This window comes from Eubalaena glacialis, chromosome 6, assembly GCF_028564815.1.
Source record: "Eubalaena glacialis isolate mEubGla1 chromosome 6, mEubGla1.1.hap2.+ XY, whole genome shotgun sequence".
NCBI classification, from domain to species: Eukaryota; Metazoa; Chordata; class Mammalia; order Artiodactyla; family Balaenidae; genus Eubalaena; species Eubalaena glacialis.
The window spans coordinates 66,675,260-66,700,163 of NC_083721.1; the positions used below are offsets into that span (position 1 = coordinate 66,675,260).

Sequence of the window (24,904 nt, forward strand, 5' to 3'; positions counted from 1 at the left end):
AGTGCAGAGACAGCATGCAAGACACGGTACTAAGCTCCGTGGGTGGTGGTGTCAATCCCAAGAAAATCTTCACAGAGAGCTTGGGGTTTAAAGACAAGACTGCAAGAACGAATAAGCCGTTTCATTTACACTTTACTTTATATAACATATATAGCTGTATACCTATACTGAACAGCAAAATGTTGCCCACTGTATTTTTTCCTGAGTCACCCCAACTGTTATAAACTGCTATTACAAAGAGATGTGTGCTATATACTATTTGCAACCCTTTGGGGTCTAAGAGTACTGTACACATTCAGGTGCTCAACAAATCTATGCTATTTAGTAAGAAGCAGTTCGAGGTTGTGGAAAGAACTACTAGCCTAGGTTGTGCCAGTAACTGTCAATCTGTGGGCGAAAAACATATCCTCTCTGGCCTTCAGTTTTCTGGCTGCAGAGAATAAGATGTTTTCAAGATGTTATAGAATGTAAGAGACAAATATTACACATATTTTTCCCTGGGGACGCCATTTATTCATTCTCTCCTGGGATCCGGTTTCACCTGAGAGCGCGCGCGAGACAGAGGTAGAGAGGTGGCTATATATGTGGATATGTGGATAGCTCGGATCTAAACAAACGAGCAGGTCAGCTGCAGCCTGCCCGCACCGCACTGTGGTTAGCTGCGCGGTGGGTGCCCAGCTTCCCCGCGCCGCCTTCCCAGGGACACTGTGCTGCTGGCCGGGCTCGGGACCAGGATCCGGAGGCAGAGCTGCGCGGGACAGTCTCAGCGCGGGGCGGCCGTCCGCCCACGTGGTGCGGCTCCACGGCCATCTTTGTGCGGGGCTGAGCTTCCGCCCGCTCGCGCTGCAGCCGGGACTCGGCAGTGGGTGGGCTGGCGATGGAGCGGTGGTTGCGCTCCCAGCTTCGGTTGTGGCTGCTGTTGCTACTCCTGACCCCGGTGCCGGGCCGCCAGAAGGAGTCAGGTGGGCTCCGGACAGGGCCGAGCCCACCGCTGGGGCTCGGGTCTGGCCCGGTCCCGAGGCGCTCTCCCGCGCCCCTCGCTCCCCGTTGCGGCCGGCGCCACGCTTGTGCTGTGGTCGCTGCGGGGCAGAGCTGGGCAGGGGGCACGGGGGCATCTCGGAGCGGAGAGTGCGTTTAGGTGTCTGGCGGTGCTTCTCCTGCCCAGGACCCTGGAGAGTAACCCATCCTCCGGAATTGAGTGATAGAGGGGAGGGGAGGGCCATGCCCCTGTTTACCCACAGAGGGTATGGCCCACGCTCGGCTACCCTGCGCCTCCCTAACACACTGGGGGATAATTCGTGTGTGTGTGTGTAGTGTTCTTAGTCCATTGCCAGAAGAGATGAAGGGAAGGTTAATAATGCCTGGGGCTTTTAATCGATCCTCTTTGTGGGGCTCAGTTTGATTAGTACAAGTAGAGAATCCGTGTCACCAGTTTATCCATAACCTTCTGAGTGTCAGGCAGTAAGCGTGGAATTTTTCCCATTTCTTGGATACCTGGCAGCCCTAGTAAAGGGGCAGACTTGATCTGAGTGCAGGAGAACTGTAGAATGAATCCTTCCTGGAGGTTCATTTCCACCAGTGGGAGGAGAAGAGGGTGTCTAAAAGTTTTGACCTTCTGTTGGTTCTGCCTGCCTGCTGCTAGTGAATAAGAGTGTTCAGGGATATTTTGTTAACCTTCATTTACTTCACTTTTTGAAGGTTCAAAATGGAAAGTATTTATTGACCAAATTAACAGGGCTTTGGAGATTTATGAACCATGTTCAAGTCAAAACTGCAGCTGCTACCATGGGTGAGTTCTTTTCTTTGATGTGTCTTTAAGAATTTAGATCTTGTCAGGAGGAAATTCCCTAAAATCCCCAAGAGACCTTGGTTGCAGTGGTCAGAGAGCCAAGCATGTTTTGAGAGCAGACAGGGTCCTTGAGGTGGTTTTCTTATTTCTGGGGGATAAAAATACCCTGGGAGAGGAGAGGCCCAGGTGCCTGTTAACTCCTTGTGGGAATTAGTACATGTACTTGTCTGCTTTCTCCCCTGGACTGAAAGCTTCTTGAGGTCAAGACCTATGTCTTATATTCACTGTCATATTCCTGGTGCTGGCTCTCAGTAAGTACTCAATAAATACTGTTGAAGGAATGAACATACATTTAAATGAATCGAATCATAAGTTTCTTGTTGGTTATCTTTAATGTATGCAAATTAGGGCTGGAGTGTGTTATGGTAGAAAGATTACTTTGAAATCAGCCTTGGGTTCTAGTCCCAGATCCAAGACACTTCACTTCTCTAGGTTTCAGATTCCTCATCAGCTAAATAACAGGGTCCTTTAACTCCTCATTATGTTATTCTGTGATTCCTCAAAAAATTCACCTGATGTGTGTGATACTTAACTGAAAACTTGCTATGTACTGAACTTGAAAGGGGATTCAAAATAGTGTAATTTCTGGTTGCTCCTGTCAGTCATACATACTGCAAGAGTATGCAGGGTGGTAGGGGCCAAACAGACTAGAACATGGGACTCAAACAGTGTCAGGCTGTAAGGCGTAAACCATACATTCTGTGGGATTCAAAGAAGGGGAGGTCAGTGGGACTGCGGTGACTGGGAGGACGTGGGTGTGGCATGAGTAGTGAAGGAGGAATATGCATCAGGCCAAGGAGGGGCAATCCAGATGGAGGGAGGTAGAAGAGATATTGACTTGCTTTTTCCTTTTTGTGGCTTTGTTGTTGTTGGTATTTTAGATCACCTAAGGTGCTTCCAGGAAAGAGGTTGCTCATTCCTGCCCTCTATTCTTTCCCATAACTTACTGTGTTCTCTAATACTAAGCCTAGACCCACAGATAGGATGTAGGTGGAATGGTATGATTCTCTTGGCCTGCCTTCCTTGATGATTCCCATTCTTTCCCAGTGTCATAGAAGAGGATCTGACCCCTTTCCGAGGAGGTATCTCCAGGAAGATGATGGCGGAGGTAGTCAGACGGAAGCTAGGGACCCACTATCAGATCATTAACAACAGATTATACCGAGAAAATGACTGCATGTTCCCCTCAAGGTAAGAGCTATGAGGTACATATATCTTCTGATCTTATTGCATAAGGGCTTACTTGATACTACTCTTATAGAGAGTCCAATGAAAGGGACTTACAGGTAAACCCTTCCTCACATTTCAGAAGGACTACAAAATAGTGACAAACTCTTCTGCTTGCCTGGGAATTTGTCTTGCCAGCCTCTCTTCTCCTATCTCCTATATCAAAGCCTGTCTCCTCTGTCTTTGTAAGGCTGGGGCACATCACTGATTGTACTGGCTGTGACTCTGCCCTTTCTCCTTCCCCAGATATAGTAGCTGCAGAACACAAGCTGATGAGACCTAGCATGAGTGAGCTGGGCTGAAGGAGGAGGAGAAGCGTTGACTGATTGTCTGTCAGGGGCCAACTACTATTCTAGATACCAAGTATTCAAAGGAAGGTGGTGGAAAAGCAAGAGAAATAACTGGTGCTGCAGATTACGCAGGCTCCACTAGCCAGGACTTTAGGTGTGAGAACTGAAGTTACATATCAGTGGGCTGAGGGCTGGCAGGGAGCAGGGAGGGTCACAGACTAAGCCTGGAAGTTGGTCTTAGGTAGCATTATGTACAACAAGTGATAAACCTTCCTCTTAGGAATCTTTTTTTTTTTCCGGCCGCGCCGCTCGGCTGACCAGGGATCAAACCCGGGGCCTCGGCAGTGAGAGCACAGAGTCCTAACCACTGGACCACCAGGGAATTCCCAGGAGTCTTTTAAAAAAAAAAACACAAAACCTCTACTCTTTATAAAATTACAAAGTACAAAACCCAGAAGGCAGGATATTCCCTTACTAAGATCTTTTTTCTAAATGATGTTATGTCATTACAAGTAAAATAAATGAGCAGTATTGTAAAAAACATGCATCCATTTGGTCATAAGGATTTATATTTGTTCGTAGTAACAACTTTATTATAAATTAGTATATTTTCACTGTAATGTAAAATATGTAAAAACAATAACAACAACAACAAAATAAAGATCATTTAATATCCCACACTCTGAGGTAATCACAATTTTGGTTATCAAGTGTCAGGGACAAATAAGGTGGTAGTGGGGAAAATCACTGAGGTATTTTAAATAGACATTTGTTTCATTACTTGGAATAATAATAGAGACTTTAACTACAAATTATGAGCATAGAGGAATTTGTAATTTCTACAAATGAGAAAGAAAATATGAATATAGACATTGTTGGACTTTGAAAGCTTTTCCAATGTTTAATAGTTAGCTGAACAATCTCCAGATCAAATTAAGTAGTACTCTCAAAGTTTCTGAAAGGCACATGGCTCTTATTCCAGACCCCAGAGCTTTTTGGTCAGAATCATGAGCTCTTAGAAATATTAAGAGAGCAAAGGACCTTTCACTGACAATGAAAGGTCCTAATGTGTTGAAAGTTCCCTATTCCAACTATTAATACATATACAACTAAGGAAAATAGAGTTAAACAAAAGAGAAATAAAATGAAATATTCAGAACCAGTGTCCTTAATGAAATGGACACAGTTGTGTAATATCTCAGACTCTCATCTGGCCAAAAGTAGTATCTTTCTAGGTCTAGATACTTTTACTTCACCCAGTTTGAGAAATATCTATGACATTTAAAGTATTCAGTTCTGAGCAAAAGAAAATGTAAACTCAGCATTTCAAGGATGAGCTGAGAGATTTTGCTGAGGAACTGGAGCACCATCTAATTAACACTGGAGGGAGTTCCCTGGTGGCCTAGTGGTTAGGATTCTGGGCTTTCACTGCCAGGGCCTGGGTTCAATTCCTGGTTGGGGAACTGAGATCCCGCCAGCCATGTGGCATGGCAAAAAAAAAACAAACCCAGAAATAAACAAAAACACTGGAGTCACATCATTTCAAAGGTAGAGAATAATGGTATTATTTAAATAATAGCTATAGTGAAGTATGGTTGACATAAACTGCACATATTTAAAGTGTACAATTTGATAAGTATATATATATATATATATATATATAACCAAAATAACATATCTGTCACTACCAAAAGTTGCCTTGTGCCTCTTTGCAATCCCTCTCTCCCCCTTTCCCCGCCATGCCTTCCTCCCACCCCCGTCCTCAAGCATCCACTGATCTGCTTTCTTTCATTATAGATTATTTCCTAGAGTTTTATATAAATAGAATTGTACAGTATGTGAGAGAGTGCTATTTTAAAAGCTGAATGGGAAAGAAAATAAATGTTTCAGCTGTTACATGTAAATGTACTGCAGTAATACATTTTTTAAAAAACTTTTTAACAAGTAATTTTTTTCAGTATCAAAGGAGTGTTACATGGATAAACAACAAGGTCCTACTGTATAGCACAGGGAACTATATTCAATATCCTGTGATGAACCATAATAGAAATGAATATAAAAAAAGAGTTTATATATGTGTGTAAGTGAGTCACTTTGCTGCTGCACAGTAGAGATTGGCACAGCATTGTAAATCAACTATACTTCAGTAAAAAAATTAATATTGGGTCTTTGGATATATGAATAGGGTGTATCTTTCCATTTACTTACATCTTTAATTACTCTCTCCATTGTTTCATAGATTTTAGTATGTAGGTCTTGAATGTCTCTTGTCGAAATAATCACATGTTTTTGATGTTATTGTAAATAGTACTTTATTAATTTCATTTTCTAGGTGGCCATTGTTAGTATATAAAATATGCTACATTTCTAAATTCGTTTACTAGTTGTAATAGGTTTTGGCTAGATTACTTAAAATTTTCTACATAGATGATCATGGATCTACAAATAAAGTCAGTTTAAAATTTTCTCTTCCCATTATATATCTTTAACATTCTTCTTGCTTTATTGCATTTGCTCGTATTTCCAGTAAAGTGTTCAAAAGAAAAGAAAAAAAAGGAGTGTTACATGCACATGGTAAAATATTTGGATAACTCAAAAGTAAGTACAATGAAAAGGAAGTTTCTCTACCACCTTACACCCCCCTCCACCAGACCACTATTCCCTGAGTCCTCCTCTCAAGGGACAACTACAATTACCAGTTTCTTTTACATCCTGCCGGAAATAATCTCTGCATATACAATTATCTAGATTCATCAACAAACTAGAACATGCTATATCTTCTGTTCTGCCACTTTCTTTTCCTTTCCTTGTAACAGTAGATTTTGAAATTGTTCCATAGGAGTACATGGAGAACTCTTTCTTAGCTGCATAAAAACCCATTGTATGGATTTCTTTATTGAGTCGTCTATCAATGGACACTTAAATTTTTCCCCACCGCTCCCCTTTAATTTTTTTTTTTTGGCTGTGTTGGGTCTTCGTTGCTGTGCACGGGCTTTCACTAGTTGCAGTGAGCGGGGGCTACCCTTCATTGCGGTGCGTGAGCTTCTCACTGCTGTGGCTTCTCTTGTTGCGGAGCACAGGCTCTAGGTGCGCGGGCTTCGGTAGTTGCAGCACACAGGCTCAGTGGTTGCGACATGCGGGCCCTAGAGCACGTGGGCTTCAGTAGTTGTGGTGCTTGGGCTCAGTAGTTGGGGTGCGCAGGCTCAGTAGTTGTGGCTCATGAGCTCTAGAGCGCAGGCTCAGTAGTCATGGTGCACGGGCTTAGTTACTCCATGGCATGTGGGATCTTCCCGGACCAGGGCTCGAACCGGTGTTCCCTGCATTGGCAGGTGGATTCTTAACTGCTGCGCCACCAGGGAGGTCCTCCCCTTTAATTTTTGACTAATGTAAACAATGATGCAGTAAACATCCTTGAACTTAGACCTTTGAACACTCATGTAAATATATCTTCAGGCTAAGCTCCTAAAAGTAAAATTAATTGTCCAATTATTGTGTTTTTAAAATCTTGATAAATAGAAGCAAATTGTCCTCCAAAAAGGTTGTGCCTGTTTACACTTTCACCAGCCTTGTATCATGTGCTCAGAATAGACCTCACACTCTCACTATGTATTACCGGACTCTTTGATCTTTGACAATCTGATTGATGAAAACTGGCATCTAGCTTCACTAGGTTTTTTCTTTTGTCATGGTGATACTAAATTTTTTTATTGAAATATACTTGACATATAACACTGTGTAAATTTAAGATGTACAACATGTTAATCTGATACATTTATTTTCATATGATTGCTATTGTGATAATTAGCACCTCTATCACGTTACATAATTATTCTTTTATAGTAGTGGGAATGATTAAGTTCTAGTCTCTTAGCAAGTTTGGTCATTATAATACAATTTTGTTGTCTATACTCAGTACACTGTGTGTTAGATCTCTAGGGCTTATTTACTGCTCATTGTAAGTTTGTACCCTTAAACAACATCTGTCCTTTCCCCCCATTCCCCAGCCTCTGTTAAGCACTTTCTCTGTTTTTATAAGTTTGGCTTTGGGGGCATTTCCTTACAGTAGTACAGTTGACCGTCTTTTCTTATGTTTATGAACTATTGATATTTTTTTGTAGTTATCACCCTGTGTATAAATCAATATTTTAAATCACTCATTTTCATGCTGCCAGAAAATTTTGGTCAGGCCTTGGAATGTTGCCCCCCAGTATAGTGCTGGTCAGGACCTCAAAGGATGGGGCAGAAAAGTTAGCTGTCAGTGTATACTCACTTTTTTTCCAGAAATCCTCTGAGAATTCCCAGGAAGTCTATTCTGAAAGCAATATTACTGTCTTTGTGATTATATACATGGCACTCTTTCTGGCTTGCAAAACTGATTTTGATAGTGTTCTGTATTCAGGTTGAAGGTAATGAAAGGTTTCCTATCCTTCCTCATAAACTATGAGACTTAGTTATGGTGGAAATAAAAATAATGTCTTTGTGAGATGCAAAGCCCAAGGGACACAATTAGAAAATCAGCTTTTCCAGTTCCTATCAAAATTTGTATCTTGCTTACTAATTAAACGATTCCATGTAGGAGAAATAAAGAAATGCTGGGAATGAAAAGAGGAGAGGATATGGTAGGAGTAGCAATAACACTGCCTTCAAACTTAGGATGATCTAGTTGGAAATTTTTATTAAGTATTGTAAGCTGGAGCAGCTTAGCCGGAAAAAATAACTGGCACCCTATGGAAGAGTGGAGTAGTCCCTTCAGGAGCATTGCTCTCAGGACACTTTGCAGGAGGCTGATGATCTGAACACTGGCTTGTCTTGCTTTGAAAGTGTAAGCGGGACCCTGCCTTGTCCGAGAGCAGGCACTGCTCTGGTGAAGTTGTGGTATTTCTGGTTGACAGGTGTAGTGGTGTTGAACACTTTATTTTGGAAGTTATTGGGCGCCTCCCTGACATGGAGATGGTGATCAATGTACGAGATTATCCTCAGGTTCCTAAATGGATGGAGCCTGCCATTCCAGTCTTCTCCTTCAGTAAGGTAAGTATAGGAAGAGCCATATGAGGGGATGGAGGGTGGTCCTCTAGCATATAAGCAGGAGATGACTGTCTGTGGCAGAGTCTGATGGGTAATGGTGAGGATGAGGCCTGAGGTCCAAAAGTGGGTCTGTGTCCCTGTTAGCTGCACAGTCATTGAATGGTAAGACTGAGCAGATGGGGTTGAGGACCCATAAGTGATGTGAGTAAGGTTGCTTGTATCTATAGGGCTAGGGATGGAGGGTAGGGAATGAGAGAGGCCTGAGGAACCTCTAGGACATTGGAGGTGGGATTCAGAGATCCTACAGAGCATGGGAGAGAGTGGCCCAAGAAAACTCATGGGCTTGGAGTTAGGGAAAATCTACATTCAAAAAAAATATTTGTTGAGCTTCTACAATATATGTATCACCCATAGTATTAGGTATCGTCTGTCTGGCCACTGTATCCCAGGGTCCCAGCCTGGCTAACAGTGAGACTGAAGGTGCTAGATAACTTCACACAGTTTGCACCCAAGCAATGCAGTGAGGGGGTATGCCTGCAATACCCAAGAAGGATATGTGAAGGGGTGATCTTTGGGTCTAGTTATGGAGAGATAGTAGTACTAGGACACACTTCTGGGCTTGGAGAACTTGGGACAGTGAATATCTTAGTGCTCAGGTTCTTGTAAATGGTGTATTAGCAGGAATGGGCCTTCATTCCCTTGAGACTAAATATGAAAGCATTTGGGGGCAGGGATGGGGGCAGGCTAGAAGAGAGTGGATGGGAGATTCTATGGGAGAAGAGTGGGTTTAGGAAAACCCTCTGAACTTTGAGAAAATAACTCCATTTCTGATTTGGTGTCTCCAAAGCAGAGGAACTTTTTATCCCCACTTTTTCTTTATCACAGTTTACTTTCTCTCTAGACTTGTTTATTTCCTGTGTTGCAAGTGGGCTGAGGCCACATTTGTGTTGCATTTCCCATGGTTTAGCCTCATTTCTCAAAAGTGCTTGGTCCCGTTATTTCTCATGAAGCCCTCTCAGAAGAACAGATAGAGGCTCCCATGTAAGTCAGTAAGGACTTTGTGTTTATTACTTATCTGTTTTTTCTGTGGATAATAAGTATGACCATCAGTATACTAACTTTCCTTTCATCTTTAATTCCCTCCCTTTTTTTTTTGAACCAGTGACTCTTAGTTTGCAAGGGAGGGATTTTAGTCTGTCAGCTTTATAATAAATGTGCAGTTTCTTTTGAGCAGCTGTTATGCCTGAGGTGCTTGATAAATCACGTACCATTTTTTAAATATTTGAAAGAAGGCAAACAGCATATTGCATATGTAGTTCCAATGGAAGAAACAGTAGAATTAGAGGCTTATCAGTGACCAGAATTTTAAGAGAAGTAACCATGTAAAGGGAACAAATGGTTTCAAACTTTTTTCAAAAGATGTGGGATAACACCCCTACCCCCCATTCTGCCCATCACTACTTTTGACCCTGATCAAAAAAGAAAAATAACCAAAAAATAACTCAGAATTTATTGACCAACCAATGTGAGCTCAGCAGTGCCACAGTAATAGGTAATTCTAACACTTATTGAGTATTCACTTTGTGTCAGACACTGTTGTAAGTTTTTTACATGTACTAACTCATTTAATATTCAAAACAAGCCTATTAGATAGATAATATTATTGATATTATTATTTATCCAGTTATAAAGGTAAGGAAACTGAAGCATAGAAAGATTAAGTAACTTGCCTAGAGTTGGAAAGAGGTGGAGTCAGATGATCTTTCTCAGGAGCCCACACTCTCAACCATTGCACTACATTTCCTGATTCTTGCTCCTAAAAGACCTATCTAGGAAATAACTAAGAACTGGTAAGACAGTATACACTCCAAGTGTAATATCAGTTAAAAGATGAGACAGCTATGTGATCATTCAGAATTGGGTATATTATTTCCTTAAACTAAAAACTCCAACAAGTGTATGTCCTCTAGAAAAACAGAACTTTGGAGAACTGGAAAAGTTGACCTTTAGTGTGATTTCGTATTCTGGGATTCAGTCATCCCATGAATTTTAACTCATGGTCACTTTTGCCTTTTAGCATCTAGAGTCTAGACTTCGCAGACTAGGGAAAATATATCTTTGACAATATAACACTGGGGCAAGGCCTTTTCCAGATCCCGTGGCATGAATGCAGTTTGCTGCTTCTTCTTCTGCTCTGAGACTGACTTAGAATAACCTCTCTGTTTCTGTTGAAGACATCAGAGTACCATGATATCATGTATCCTGCTTGGACATTTTGGGAAGGAGGACCCGCTGTTTGGCCAATATATCCTACCGGTCTTGGACGGTGGGACCTCTTCAGAGAAGACCTGGTAAGGTAGGTCCTTTAGAGAGGTTTTATTTATCCCTCTTTGTGGGTCGTCTTGAAGTAAACAGTAAAGTATAATAAACAATTAATTTTGTTTAAAAGGACTAACTTTTAAGCTAAAAATGAAAGACAAAAAACTATAGCATAAGCAACTTTGTATGTGTATAAAAAATATTTACATATCCATAGAAAAAGAGCAAAAGAACCTACCCTAAAGTGTCAGCAATGCTTCTGTGGGAGGGATTCTAGAAGCCTCTTCTTCTTTAAAGTTTTCTGTACTGTTAAGGTTCTCTAAATAAGAGTGAGTTACTTTCATAAGTAGGAAAAAATGAATGACCATACTGTGGGGAAGGATAGAAAATTACTTGGAAGCACATAAATGTACTTTATAATTAAGAGCTAAGTCCTTCAGGCAGGGATGGTGTGGGCATAAATGTCCCATAGGTATCTCAAGTACAAACTTATTCCAAATACTCTCTAATTCACGATTGAAACCTGCCTTGGCCTGTTGACTGTATCCTGCCATTATTTCAGAATTTAGATTGTCCAGGTCATCAAGCTGTAGGTATTTCTTACCTAGCTACATTTTACATGAATGATTCCAACAACATTGGTACCTAATGAGCAAACTTCTAGAAACACAGCCTTTCTAGGTATTCTCTCAGATGTAGGGAAAGCAATAGTTTAATTCAACTTCATTTTCACAAATATCTATCACCTGTACTAAGTGTGGCTGGAGATTTAAATGAGATGAAGAGAAAGTCCCTTCTCTGGAGAAGCATATAAGGCCACAGTCCTCAGTGGCAGCTAGAGCCACTGGGTAAAGAAACAAGTTTATTATTCAGTAGGTATAATTAGGAAGTTATTTTTTAAGATAACTTGGTCTCATACTTCATAGAACTGGACCTGGAAATTGTTCTTGTCCAACTCTTTATTTCAGGGATGAGGGAATTCAGGCTCAGAGAGGTTAAGTGACTTGGTCAAGGAACCAATTTAGGCCTGAAGTCTACGTTTCCAAGTGCATTTTTCTCTCCACTTGACTAGTTAATATTTCCTATGTTCTCCAGACATTGAGACCATCATTTCTTACTTAGCATTTCATTTTGAACATAATTTCGAGAGAGGGAAAAATAAAAATGTCTTTAACATTTTTTTCTCCAAGTTATTCCTGACTTTAGTTTTCTAATCTTTTTTTGTTTTTTCAGGTTCTTGCAAATACCCTTTTCACACTCTTCTGTCTTTTTGTAGCTCTTTTCCCACCTGCTGTACATCTACTTTGTTTTTAAAATCATTTTAAAAACAATTTTTTTCTGAATATGAAACATTTACATGCTCATGAAAATTTATAAATGTGTCCAACCTAGGCAACTTTTTCCCCGCCTATTGGTGTCTTAGAAATCTTTCCATGTCAGTACATATGAAATGACCTCATTATTTTAAACAGTTGCATGGTATTCCATCGGATAGTAATTTAATTTATTGTGTCCTTTGATGGACATGTAGGCTGCATGTGTAATACATGCATAATTTCTTGTTTTCTGGACTATTTGAGAATATGTTGCATACCTTATGACCCTGTACCCCTTAATACTTGGTGCATATTTCCTAAGAGCAAGAGTGTTCTCTTTTATAGCCACATTGCAATTGTCAATTACAGGAAACAATATTAATTTAATACTTAGTTGTCCCAATAATGTCCCATAAGGCACATTCCCCCTCCAGTACAGGAGCCAATCCGGCATCATGTGTTGTATTTAGTCCTCACGTCTCTTTAATCATCAATCTGCAGTAGCTCTTCAGTCTGTCTTTCTCTTTCGTGACTCTGACATTTTGAAGAATACAGGCCACTGAACATTTTTGATACAATGACACTGAACATTTTTAATAGAATGTTCTTCAGGTTGGTTTTGTCTATTTCCTCATGATTAGATTCAGTTTATGCATTGCTGGCTCAGATACTTACATAAGTGATTTTGTGTGCATCCACCTCTCATTAGAGATGTTAATTTTGGTCACCTGGTCAAGGTGTCATATCAGGTTCCTCTACTGTGTAGTTACCGCCCTTGTAAACTAATAGCAATTTTTAGGGAGATAGCATATGTTTTAAAATCTAATCTTAAGTGAATTTGTTTTTCTTTTGATACCTTCCCCTTTTATTCTTCAGTTGAATCTATTCATGATTATAGAATTGCAATTTTATTTTTTAGAGCCCTCCATTCAGAATCTCTAGCCCCATGATTTCATTTCTCACCTTGAAACTTTAGTAATCTGCTTGCTTATCTGCACTGATGTCTGCCTGGCATTTTCCTATTTTTATAAACTTTTGGGAGTTTGTCCCCATTGACTTACTTTGCACTCTGTGGAAGAATTCAGTGTCCCTGTGGATTTAAAGAATTCACTCTATGGTCAGCGGAGGGGTGGGGTTATAAAAGAGGGCTGGGGCAGCACCAAGCTGTGGTGGGCACTGTTAGTGCTTGCCAGGAGACAAAGGTCCTAACATGGGTCATTTGAGGGGTGGGTAGGTGGGTAAGAAGAATGAGGGAGAGAGAAAACAGAGATGATACTTGGTTCAAGTCTGTGTCTACGGCTTTCCCCAGGGACCAAGGAAATTTATACTCAAAATTTCAGTATAAATTGATGCATTTTTTGTTGGGTAGTTTGGCAGTATATATGAAAATGTAAAATGTGTATATCCTTTGACCCAGCAATTTTACTTCAAGAATTTATCCTAAGAAGATAATTAGACAAGCATGCAAAGATGTGTGTACAAGGATATTCACTTCAGTGTTGTTTCTTAAAGAAAAAAGTTTAAAACTACCTGAAAGCCCACCAATAAGGAATGAAGTGAATTATGACATGGTTATAAAATGGAATACTGTGCATGAATGGAAAGTAAAGGTAGCATAGGACTTAAAAGTAGGGACTCTGGGTTCAAACCCTGGCTCTTATTAGCTGTGTGACTCTGGACAAATTGCTTAACCTCTCAAGGGCCTCAACTATAAAGTAGGTTAATGAAACCCACCTTGTAAGCTCATGAGAATGAGTTTATATATATAGCACTTAGAACGCTGCCTGGAACATGGTAAGTGCTATATAGGTGTTGGCTCTTATTATTATCTATAATATGTCCTAATAAGAATGTTAGCTAGCAGCATGCATGGTATGATCTCTGTTATATAGAGCACGGTTTTTCAGTCTTGGTACTCTTGATGTTTGGGGCTAGATCATTCTTTGTTGTAGGGGGCTGTCCTGTGCATTGTAGGTTGTTTAGCAGTATCCCTGGCCTTTGCTCACTAACGTCAGTAGCAATCCCCTAGTAGTGACAATCAAAAATATCTTTATACATGGCCAAATGTCCCCTTGGGTAGAGGGGCAAAATCGCTCCCAACTGAGAACCACTGATGTGGAGAGATGATTGGAAGGAAATTCTTCACTGAACCGTTAAATTGTTAAAAGTAGCTATCTGTGGGTGGGGAGATTCCAGATGAATTTTTTTTACTATTAGAATTTTATATAATGAGTATATACTATTTTTTTCATTAAAAATAAAAAAACAGAAAAAATCATAAAACAAAAAACCCCATTGCTATAGTGTTTATATTTTGGTGGGAGGGAATATGAGACAGAGAAATAATTGGACTGGAGAATCAGGTAAAGATGATCCAGCAAGAAAGGACTAGAAGATAAGCCAGGAAAATAGGGCGCAGTGGTCTCACCTGAGAGAAAATGGGTAATGGGACACTATTTGAATCTGAAAAGTATCTCTGCCTGAAAAGTTTATGTCCTAAGTCTCCCCATTACAGCAAGTAGCTCACCAATCCCTCATTAACTCCAGTTCAGTCCAAGCCCCTCCTTTTTCAGAGGAAGACGCTACGCAAACTTCTGTGAAGGGTTCCTACAAAGTAAGTTAAGAATGATGCATCTGTGGACGAGCAGTTTCCGCAAGGAAGGCTGGCTGTGGTAATGGGCACTGAGACCTGAGTTTCAGGGACTTTGTCTTTATGGAGCACTAAGTACAGTTTTGGGGATACCAGGTGCTTTGCAAAATCAGACTAAATCTGATGATAACTCCTGTGCATCTAAAACATGAAGTCAGGAAGTGATTTGTTTCCTTGCCCTTAATTCAATTTCTGATATTTTCTGCAGTTGTCTTTGCCTGTTAATTTTATCAATAGACTCTAATTAAAGTGGGGAAGAAATCCTCATTGTACTGAATTAAATAGCCCTAAACATGTCACTTAGTTTGGGGAACTTTTCTTTCAATGTTGTTAACTTATTTACCAAACCGTAGATCTGCAGATATTGCTTGCTAGCATCTCCATAGGAATGAAGTAATAACAAAAGGGAACATAATGTTATTTAGAGCTTTTTCTTTTGAGTAGCCTGGATCAGACTGACTTAAAAATGTAAAGATCTCAACTAATCTTCAGAAATGGTTCAAAGACATCCATATATAGTTAAGGAAGAAACATAGAAACTAATGAAATCTATTTTTAGGTCAGCAGCACAGTGGCCATGGAAAAAGAAAAATTCCACAGCATATTTCCGAGGATCAAGGTGATTATACTTTCTGACGTTTTACAAAAATATTCTTCCAGTTAATGTGCAAAATATAAGTAATTTTGATGGTGTGAGGAACCCTAGTTTAAAGAGAAAGCTACGATAACTAAGAAATAAACATAGAATCACAGAATTTTAGACTAGAGAAGAGCTCAAATTATTTGCCCAAATCACTCTAAGTTGAACTGAAATTCAAAGAAGTAAAGTTCATCTGTCCAGTCATTCAACAGACATTTACAAAGTGCCACAAGTGTGATGGGCTTTGACTATATATAATGCTGAACAGAACAATGAGTTGTCCTCTTGCCTGAGAGATTACAGTTTCCTAGGAGTAGCTTATGATCGTGCCCACAGTCACTCTGCCACTTAATGGCAGAGCGGGAACCATCACCAGCTCTTCTGACTGCCTTTTTCATCGGACCATGTGGCTGCCAAATAGTGGTGGAAGCGCAGACTGAGACTGGTGAAAATGGAGAGGGAAGCAGGGAAGGAAGGGAGGAAGAGGGAAAGAGAAAAGGTTGGAGAAGGACCCTGTCCATGTTGTTCAGCTCCATATCCCCGGTGCTAAGAACAGTACCCGCCACATAGATGCAGAATGAGTATCTGTTGGACAGATGAATACAAAAGAGAATGTGAAGGGAGAGAGTTTTGCAGTTTTCTCAGAGCATCCTTGTCCGAGGTCACAGCCTCTCTTCACTCGCAGTGGACTTCAGCCCAACAACAACTGCTTACGCTTCCTTATCAACCTCTCTGGTTCTCAGATCTTCAGATCACAGATTCTTAACTTGGGACCCATGTGTGGACTTCAGGGGTTTTAGGGATTCCTTGAAATTATATGGGGATATGTGCATTTTTCTAGAGAGGGGGTCCACAGTTCTCATCAGATTCTCAGGGGGTCCATGACCCCTCAAATGTCAAGACCATCTGCTACTAGGACCATAACTAGGACTTCTTCTACATGCAGTGTTCAGGTGTTTGAGCCCTTCAGTTTTCTTTTTAATTTAAATATTATACTGGATTTTACAGAGCACACCCCACAAAGGTCACGTAGCTATTTTGGTGAGTGGTGATTACCTAGTCACACAGCTATGAGTACCAGTGATTAGAGGTTACATGAATCTTCTAAAGGGGAAATAATTCCCTGGGATGTGGCTATAGTGCCCAGAACAACATAATCCTAAAGACTAGAATGCAAGCAAAGAAGGGCCAAATACTCCCCTTCCCTGAAGGGTAAAGTGGAGAACAGCCCAGGACCTCCTAGTTGCTGTAGGATCTAGTATCCCCCTCCTCTTCTATTAAAGTAACCAATGAATTGTCCATCTGTGTGTACAGTCTTTTCATTGGGTCCGATTACTGCTTACCTTTCAGAGATTGGGAACAGTATTATGGTGTAGGACACATAGTTTTATGTCATGTGTTTCTTTTATAGGACAAGTCCAGAACGAGATCCTCTCATTCTTCTATCTCGGAAAAGTCCAAAACTTGTTGATGCAGAATACACCAAAAACCAGGCCTGGAAATCTATGAAGGTAATCACCAATCATCTGACTAGAACTACAGCAGTGAACATTCTCACTCAAAGAACATTGCCACCTGGGTAGAATTTCAGATTAGGTTTCCTCTCAGTGGTGGGATGAATATAGAGAAAGTTCCATGGACTAAAATTAGCATATATGGAAATTATTCTTTTTCAAACTCACATTGCTTTTCTGGCCCATATTATGACTTGTATTTTATACAATTTTGAAGGTTTAAACAGAGGTCACAAACTTTTTATGTAAAGGACCAGATGGTAAATGTTTTAGGCTTTGCAGATTCTAGAGTCTGGGTTGTAGTTACTCAGCTCTGCCATTGCAGTGTGAAAGCAGCCGTAGACAATATGTAAACGAATGACCATGGCTGTGTTCCAACGAAACTTTATTTATGGCACTGAAATTTGAATTTCATGTAATTTTCCTGTGTCATAAAATATTCTTTTGGATTTTTTTCTAACCATTTGCAAGGTAAAAATAATCTTAGTTTATGGGTTGTGTACAAAAATAAGCAGTGGGCTGGATCTGGCCTGTGGGCTGTATGTTTGCCAACCCCTGGTTTAAACCAGTGGTTCTCAACCCTGACTATACAATCCAACCAGAGAACTTAAAAATGAATAGAATGAATCAGAATCTCTGGAAATGGCATATAGGCATCTTCATTTGTTTAAAACTCCCCAAGTGATTCTAAGGTGAAAGCAATGACTGGCTTCTTTGGTTTGAAGTCCATCTCTATCCTCTTAACTCTTTCTTGCCTTATTCAAAGAACTTTAAGCCCTAAATGTCCTCATCTGAAATTTCCATATACCATATGAGGATGATATGAGAAAAATGTTTAAACTTCTTGTCAGAAAAACTAAGTAAAAACTAAGAAATACTAAGTAAAGCTGCATGTATTTATTATGTGACTGCTTAATTCAAACAGGAGCAAATGCAGTATAAGAAACTTTGTTAAAAAATAAAAATATGAAAAATGTAGCCATTCAGCCCAGCATCTACTATGGGAGGCTGCAAAAGCAAACAAGACTTGTTCCCCTCATCGAGTTTACCCTCTGCTAAGGTGGCTGGAATACAGATGGGGGTCTCAAACTCCGATACCCCCAGGGGCTGCAGTAGTGAGCAGAAGAGAGTGCTGAAGGTCCGGTCATTGCTGCCCAGGGGAATAGGAGCTCGCTTTACCAAATCTTCCTTTTTTTTCCCCAAGAAAAGTTGGAAATCTGGGTTTTTGTAAGAAATATCCTACCACCTATAAATGTTGGCAGTGGTTAGAATATTTATTTTTAAGTACTTTGTGAGCTCAACAAAATTTGTGTGTGGGCTACACCTCTAAGCCCACCAGCCACCATTTGTAACCTCCTGTGCAGTATGATTTACATAGAGTGAAATGTGCTGCAGGCCTCTGCAGACCTCTGAGTTCAGGGGATTCACATGGTTCCAGGGGAGCTTAAACTCTAAAATCAGACAGAACCAGGTTGAAACCCGAGCTCTTCTACTTAGGGCCATGCGACCCTGAGCAAGCCTCCCAACTTCTCAAAGCCTTGGCTGCTTCATCTATAAAGTGCGATAATCATGCCTCCTGAGTCTGTTTATTATAAGACTTAAATGAGGTCATGTTGATGAAATGTTTAGCAATGCTTACTGCACAGTGGTCTTCAATAAATGCTCCTACTCCTAGTATTAATAACTTCCTTTTCACTGAAAGGATACCTTGGGAAAGCCAGCTGCTAAGGATGTCCATCTTGTGGATCACTGCAAATACAAGTAAGACTTCCAGAACTCCTGATTCTCCTAGTTTCCCTATTGCTTTTGGAATAGCTTCACTTTGGGTGAGAGTTTTAATACTAGGGTCCAGCCGGGGTTTGTGAAAGTCACATTAATTCACTTAGCTATTATTTTCTCAGAGTCTGCTGTGCACAAGGCTCTGAACTAGGTTCTGTGGGAACTGTGGAGACGTGAAATGTGGTCCCTGCTTCCAAAGAGCTTGCGTGCTTGTAATCAAAGGGATGGGATTCCTTCTCTCCACACCCCGCCCAGCCAAGAGCTGAAGTTAGATCAAGTATTTATTAAGTTATTAAAAACAATTTACGGTCCAACATGAATAAAGCGTATGTAACTAATGTATTATATTTAAATGCCAGGACTAAGGATTATATGCACCGGTAAAACCAGGTCAGGAGGAGGGCAGTGGGGGGATTCAGAGAGATGAATGCTGATTATACTGCACAGTGGGAACTGTAGGGTAGAAGCAGCTCTGGTTGGAGACAGGGGTACATGCATGAGAAATGCTGAAAAGAAAGTGTTCTTTTCTAAGTTAGCTTTTTTCCAGGGGGCATTTCTTTGAAGACTGATTAGGTATGCCTGGTGTCTTCTCCAGATTTCATAAGAGGGAATAGGGAACAGGGCACGCCTTTGACCAGGTAGGGTACCCCATGGGAAATACAAGGCTTTGGGAGGCCATGATGAGTTCGAGACTTTAGGCCTAGAAAAACTTGTAGCAAAGGGTGAGGTACTGTTTCCATCTGAGCCTTGTATCCGCTATACCCAGCACCCAGCTGCTGGCCCTATCTGTCTCTCCCTGGAGAAAGTATCCCTCTTTTCCCCCTCACCCTGATATTCCCAGGAACAACCTCTAACCCCTGGAACAACAAGGAGTTTATAGAAACTTCACAGGGACATGCTGATGTGTCCTTGAAGACTGAAAATGGAAAAAGAAAGGAGAGGGGGTAATAAAAGGAAAGAAGGGGAAGAAGGAGTAAGAAAAAAAGTCATATTTGTGGAAGTAGGCATATAGTTTCAAGTATATTTTGCTCTTTCTTTTCCAGGTATCTGTTTAATTTTCGGGGTGTAGCTGCAAGTTTCCGGTTAAAACACCTCTTTCTGTGTGGTTCACTTGTTTTCCATGTCGGTGACGAGTGGCTGGAATTCTTCTATCCACAGCTGAAGCCGTGGGTTCACTATATCCCAGTCAAAACAGATCTCTCCGACGTTCAGTAAGCAGCTCTCCCCCAAGCAGAGTTTCCGATGACTCCCGCAATCTGCCTCTAAGTCCCCAGCCATTTAAGACATTTACTCCTGATGACTTTTTCCATTGAAAGCTTTTTTTTTTCTTATTTGGTTCTCAAAGATAGTATTGCATTATTATCCAACTAGGCTGAGTGGGATTTAATTTTTTAAAGTTCTCTAATGCTGATTCAAAATGTAACATTCAGACAGTATGCAGTGAAAAAGCTCTAATCTCTCAAAGACTAGAGATATGGGTATTTGGTTGTGTTATATTGTCAAAAGGACTTTCAGATACAGCATGAAAATTGACCTCAGTGAAACTGAGGCAAATTTCCTCTCATGATGGGAGGGGCTAGGATGAGGAATGGAGAAGGGCCAGAAATGTAAGCTTAGTGCCCTCTTCTGGGGGCCAGAGCAAGAAACAGGAGGGAAATTTTTTTCTTTACTATTGATTTTTGATGTGTATCGTTGAACATTTCTCTATTTTTCCAAATATGTTCCGGAACTACAACAGATTGTCTTTCGCCTATGTGTGAGATATTTGTTGCTGCTGTTGTTGTTATTTTGTTCCTGTGAGGACCTGATATCTTTGCTTTAAAAAAGACATAATTCACCATCCACATATCTAGAGATTAACTATAGACCTCAATCTATGATCTCTCTGACTTAGTACTAATGAGCTTGGTCTGTATTTCAGAGCCTAATAATTCTTTCCATTTTAGGGAGCTGTTGCAGTTTGTAAAAGCAAATGATGATGTAGCTCAAGAAATTGCTGAAAGGTAAGTTCTGTTCATTTTTCTTTTTCCACTTTATCATCCCCATTTTGCCTGAGCTAATGTCATAAGAATGCTGTTACCATGGTGATACCTGAATTTCAACCTCATTATACAGAGATGATCAGAATCAAAGCTGTCTTGGGGGAAAACACACATTCACATATGTCCCAAGCCCATCCTTTGTAGAGTTAGACTGAAATCTTTGAAGTCATTCAAGTACTGTTTCTGAGGATTGGCTGTTTACATATTTGTTTTTAAGAAAAAAAAATCATGTCTAATTCCAAATGCGTGTGTGTGGATATGATGGCTATAGAGTTGGTTCTGAAGATCAGAGTTAATTTATATAAAGCACTCTGAAAAGTGCTTGGCACAGGTAAACATTCAAATGTAAGCTACTAGTATTATTCAATGGTGTGCTTTAAATATTCTTGTTGATCTCGTCTCTAGGGGAAGCCAGTTTATTCTGAACCACTTGCAGATGGATGACGTCACCTGTTACTGGGAGAACCTGTTGACTGAATACTCTAAATTCCTGTCCTATAATGTAACAAGAAGGAAAGGCTATGATCAGATTATTCCCAAAATTTTGAAAACTGAACTCTAGTAGTCATCATCGAGCCATAGTCCTCTCTATGGCAGCAGATCTCAGACATCCTGTGGTGAGAAGCTCACTGTGAGTGTGACACCTATACCTTGGATACTATTACCAAGCCAAATATCTGGTTTTCCTTATCATGCTGCACCAAGAGCAACTTTCGAGAAAGATCCAAAATGTGTTTAATATAGATATGAAGCAGCTCAACGCTTTGGCTGAATAAGGACCAGAAATCATGAGATGTGGGTTTTGAACCCGATTCCGCCTTTCATTTTCTTAGGACCAATCACAGCTTGTGCCTCAGATCATCCACATGTGTATGTCCCTCACTTTGGAACCGACTGTGCCCACGGGGTGATGCCCTTTGTCTCACTGTTTGGAGTAGAAAGTCAATCATTTGGGACTAGTACAACCCATCACCGCAGCTCTGCAGTTATTCTACACTTGATTTCTGTCACTACGTTTTAATGTAGAAAGCCCTTTAGGGTTTGTGAAAAATACTTGGGGATTATTTCCTAAAAGGTCTAAGGAAGCAGTAGTGTGCCATGCCATGATGTAGGAGCTCTCTTTTGTAAAAGCCTAAACTCTTTGGTACTCAGGAGATTTCTAAGAAGCCACGTAGAAGGGGGCCAATTGCATGAGCAATTTTTGCAATTGGATTTCAAGTTCCCTTTTTGTAACGTCACACCCTTCTTTATGCTCTCTTTCAAAAAAAAGAGATAACCTCTTAATAAATTTAGGAAATGGTCCTTACTTTTTAGAGGAATTGTGCATAAAACAGCATCTCTTCCTCATTCTTCACACGCACTTAATGTTTTTCCTCCTTGAGTTGGCAGTAGTCCATGCTTGCAGGGATCTCAAGGAGTCTTCATGTGTGAAATGGTGTTAAGTTGGGAGTTTAGAGCATTCAACTTTAGCACTTACTTATATAGGAGATGTTTGTTTTAGTGCACATCCATGTTGGAGTGCTTCCTTTTCCCTTTTTGAAAAAGACATTTGGATAGTAGTTTAATCTCTCAGGCTGTTCTCCCTAACATAGTTGAAAATGAATAAAAAATTTTAGATTAAAACCCATATAGTCCATCCCTGGTGGCACAGTGGTTAAGAATCCGCCTGCCGGGGCTTCCCTGGTGGCGCAGTGGTTGAGAATCTGCCTGCCAATGCGGGGGACACGGGTTCGAGCCCTGGTCTGGGAAGATCCCACATGCTGCGGAGCAGCTGGGCCCGTGAGCCACAATTACTGAGCCTGCGCGTTTGGAGCCTGTGCTCCGCAACAAGAGAGGCCGCGATAGTGGCCCACGCACCACGATGAAGAGTGGCCCCCGCTTGCCACAACTAGAGAAAGCCCTCGCACAGAAACGAAGACCCAACACAGCCATAAATAAAATAAATAAATAAATAAATAAATAAAATAAAAAAAAAGAATCCGCCTGCCAATGCAGGGGACACGGGTTCAAGCCCTGGTCCAGGAAGATCCCACATGCTGCGGAGTAACTAAGCCTGTGCGCCACAACTGCTGAGCCCGCGCTCTAGAGCCCGTGAGCCACAGCTACTGAGCCCGTGTGCCACAGCTACTGAAGCCCGCACACCTAGAGCCTGTGCTCCGCAACAAGAGAAGCCACCACAATGAGAAGCCTGCGCACCGCAACGAAGAGTAGCCCCCGCTCGCCACAATAGAGGAAGCCTGTGCGCAGCAATGAAGACCCAATGCAGCCAAAAAAAAATCAATAAATTTATAAAACAAAAAGAAACAAAAAAACCCATATAGTCCGATGACACAGAACCATCCTTGTCCCTTAGGCCCAAACTTTCCACAGAGAAATCAACTCTTTTCCTTTGCCTTTTAAGAACTGTTTGGTATTAACTGGTTTCAAAATTAGTAAATGTGAGATTCAGTTATATAAAATCAGGGACTTTATTCCACTTGTGAAACGTGTTTGGCCTTTTAGACTCCTTTCACAAAATCGTAAGCCTACGGACCTTCTTAGAGGACCTTCTGGTAAGATCATTGCATAGAATAAGGCAGGTGTTTAAAGTTGTATTTTTTTTGAGTATTAAAAACTCATGGGGACTGTGTCCTTAGGTGCTATAAGTCTGGCGATAAGCAGTCCAGATTTCTGAGTTGTACTGTGGTTTTGCCTTATCAATAGGAGGCCCTGGTAGACATTATGTTTTAATTTTCTTCTCACTAAACTAGGAGCAAAATTTTCTGTCCTTTGGATTAGGAGTTGAAGGTGCATTTCCCTGGGAGTGTTTCCTACTTTGCTTCAAGATTCAGCTCAAGCATCATCTTCTTTCAGAATCCTTGTTTTCATTCCTCTAGGCAGTTAGAGGCTATCATAATACTTTACTCATGCCTGTATTATATGGTATCACATTGCACTGTAGTTATTTGACTGTTTCTCCTACTGTTCTGTGAGCTTCTTCATGGGTGGGAATCATGTTTTACTTACCCTGATTTCTCCATTATCCAGCACAGTGTCTCACACAGCACGATGCACAGAAGAATGTTGGAAGGATGGATGGATGGATGGATGGATGGATGGATGGGGACAGCAGGCTTAACTAAATCCTATTTATAGACTGCCCAGCCGTTGACTTCAAGGGGGACTGGACAAGACTGTAAGAATTGGATCAATGCAAATTCTCACCTGCCCTTTGAAGAGTTAATAAGAACATCTTTGTATTTAAGTACAGCAAATGTTATTCAGATTTTACAGTTATTTGTTTACCTCTGTGTAGATGGTATGAAGATGGTGTGTAATGACATGTAAAATGTATGGTTTTGAAAATAATTTTTATCTCCATAACTTTTGAAGTTGTTTGTTGTTAATACTATCTGGGTCTCAAACTTACCCTTTCTTCCTCAGAGAGCTAGAAGCCACACTTCTCTTCAAGGAAAGAAAATAATTGAATTTATTTGAGTGAAGTGGGATACTTGGATAACACAAGTAATGATTTTCCTTTATTTGGGGAGTATCATCTGTGTGATGTTGTCAATGTGCCACCTTATTCTGCTGTTACATCAGGTTTTGCTAACAGAAAAGAAAAGAAACCACCTCTAGCTGGTTTAAGCAAAAGAACTTTTTAGAAGGATATGAGGGCATCTCCGAGTAGTTGGAAGGGTAGAAAGCAGAGCAGTTTCAGGAATATCAACAAGGGTTTGGATAGTTTCTGGAGTGCCGCTGTGTGCAGTTCCAGAGACTGCCAGGCTCTGTCTCTCAGCCCAAAATTCCCAAGAGAAAAAAATTTAATGGGCTCCTTTGGGTCCGTTCTGAAGAGGATAGTTCCCTACCATTTACCCCTGCACTGACTATGAACAAGAGCACACACAGATACATTAAAAAACCATCTTCTCATGCATCTAAAGATGCCTTCACTTAACGTAATCCTACTGAATCCCGAGGTAAGATGTTGTGGGTGAAGCAGAGGGGTACAATTACAAATCACTCATTTAATATTTATCAGGTACTTCTTGAGCATTTACTGTGCACAAGCAGTGGGAGGTAAGAAAATGTTTACAACAGGCTCCCTAGCATGAAGGAGCTCTCTAGGTGACATGATAAAGTAAAAATAATACGAGAGGCTTCATAGGCAGAAGGTGATTAAGGTGATATGAGGCCTTAATCATAAGGCCAATTATTCATAAAGACAATGGATTTGAAGTTTAGAGGGAGAAGAAATTTCTATCTGGTGCAGA

General features: G+C 40.7%; 1 protein-coding gene across 1 annotated transcript; it reads left to right on the forward strand.

Annotated features, from left to right (window-relative positions):
• Positions 1–761: 761 nt before the first annotated feature.
• Positions 762–23,979, forward strand: POGLUT1 (protein O-glucosyltransferase 1). The gene is made up of 11 exons (XM_061193130.1): positions 762–962; positions 1,699–1,789; positions 2,897–3,040; positions 8,259–8,394; positions 10,626–10,747; positions 15,236–15,295; positions 16,728–16,827; positions 18,533–18,591; positions 19,653–19,820; positions 20,556–20,612; positions 21,057–23,979. The coding sequence occupies exons 1-11, from the start codon at positions 878–880 to the stop codon at positions 21,211–21,213; spliced, it is 1,179 nt and encodes a 392-aa protein (XP_061049113.1). The 5' UTR covers positions 762–877; the 3' UTR covers positions 21,214–23,979.
• Positions 23,980–24,904: the final 925 nt, after the last annotated feature.

What these genes read in the sequence shown, in the direction of transcription:
- POGLUT1 (XM_061193130.1), top strand. Translation starts at nt 878, where the DNA reads ATGGAGCGGTGGTTGCGCTCCCAGCTTCGGTTGTGGCTGCTGTTGCTA. An exon ending in TTCAGAGAAGACCTGGTAAG is followed by an intron (nt 10,748 to 15,235) that starts GTAGGTCCTTTA and finishes ATCTATTTTTAG; the next exon opens with GTCAGCAGCACAGTGGCCAT. An exon ending in AGGCCTGGAAATCTATGAAG is followed by an intron (nt 16,828 to 18,532) that starts GTAATCACCAAT and finishes TTTCACTGAAAG; the next exon opens with GATACCTTGGGAAAGCCAGC.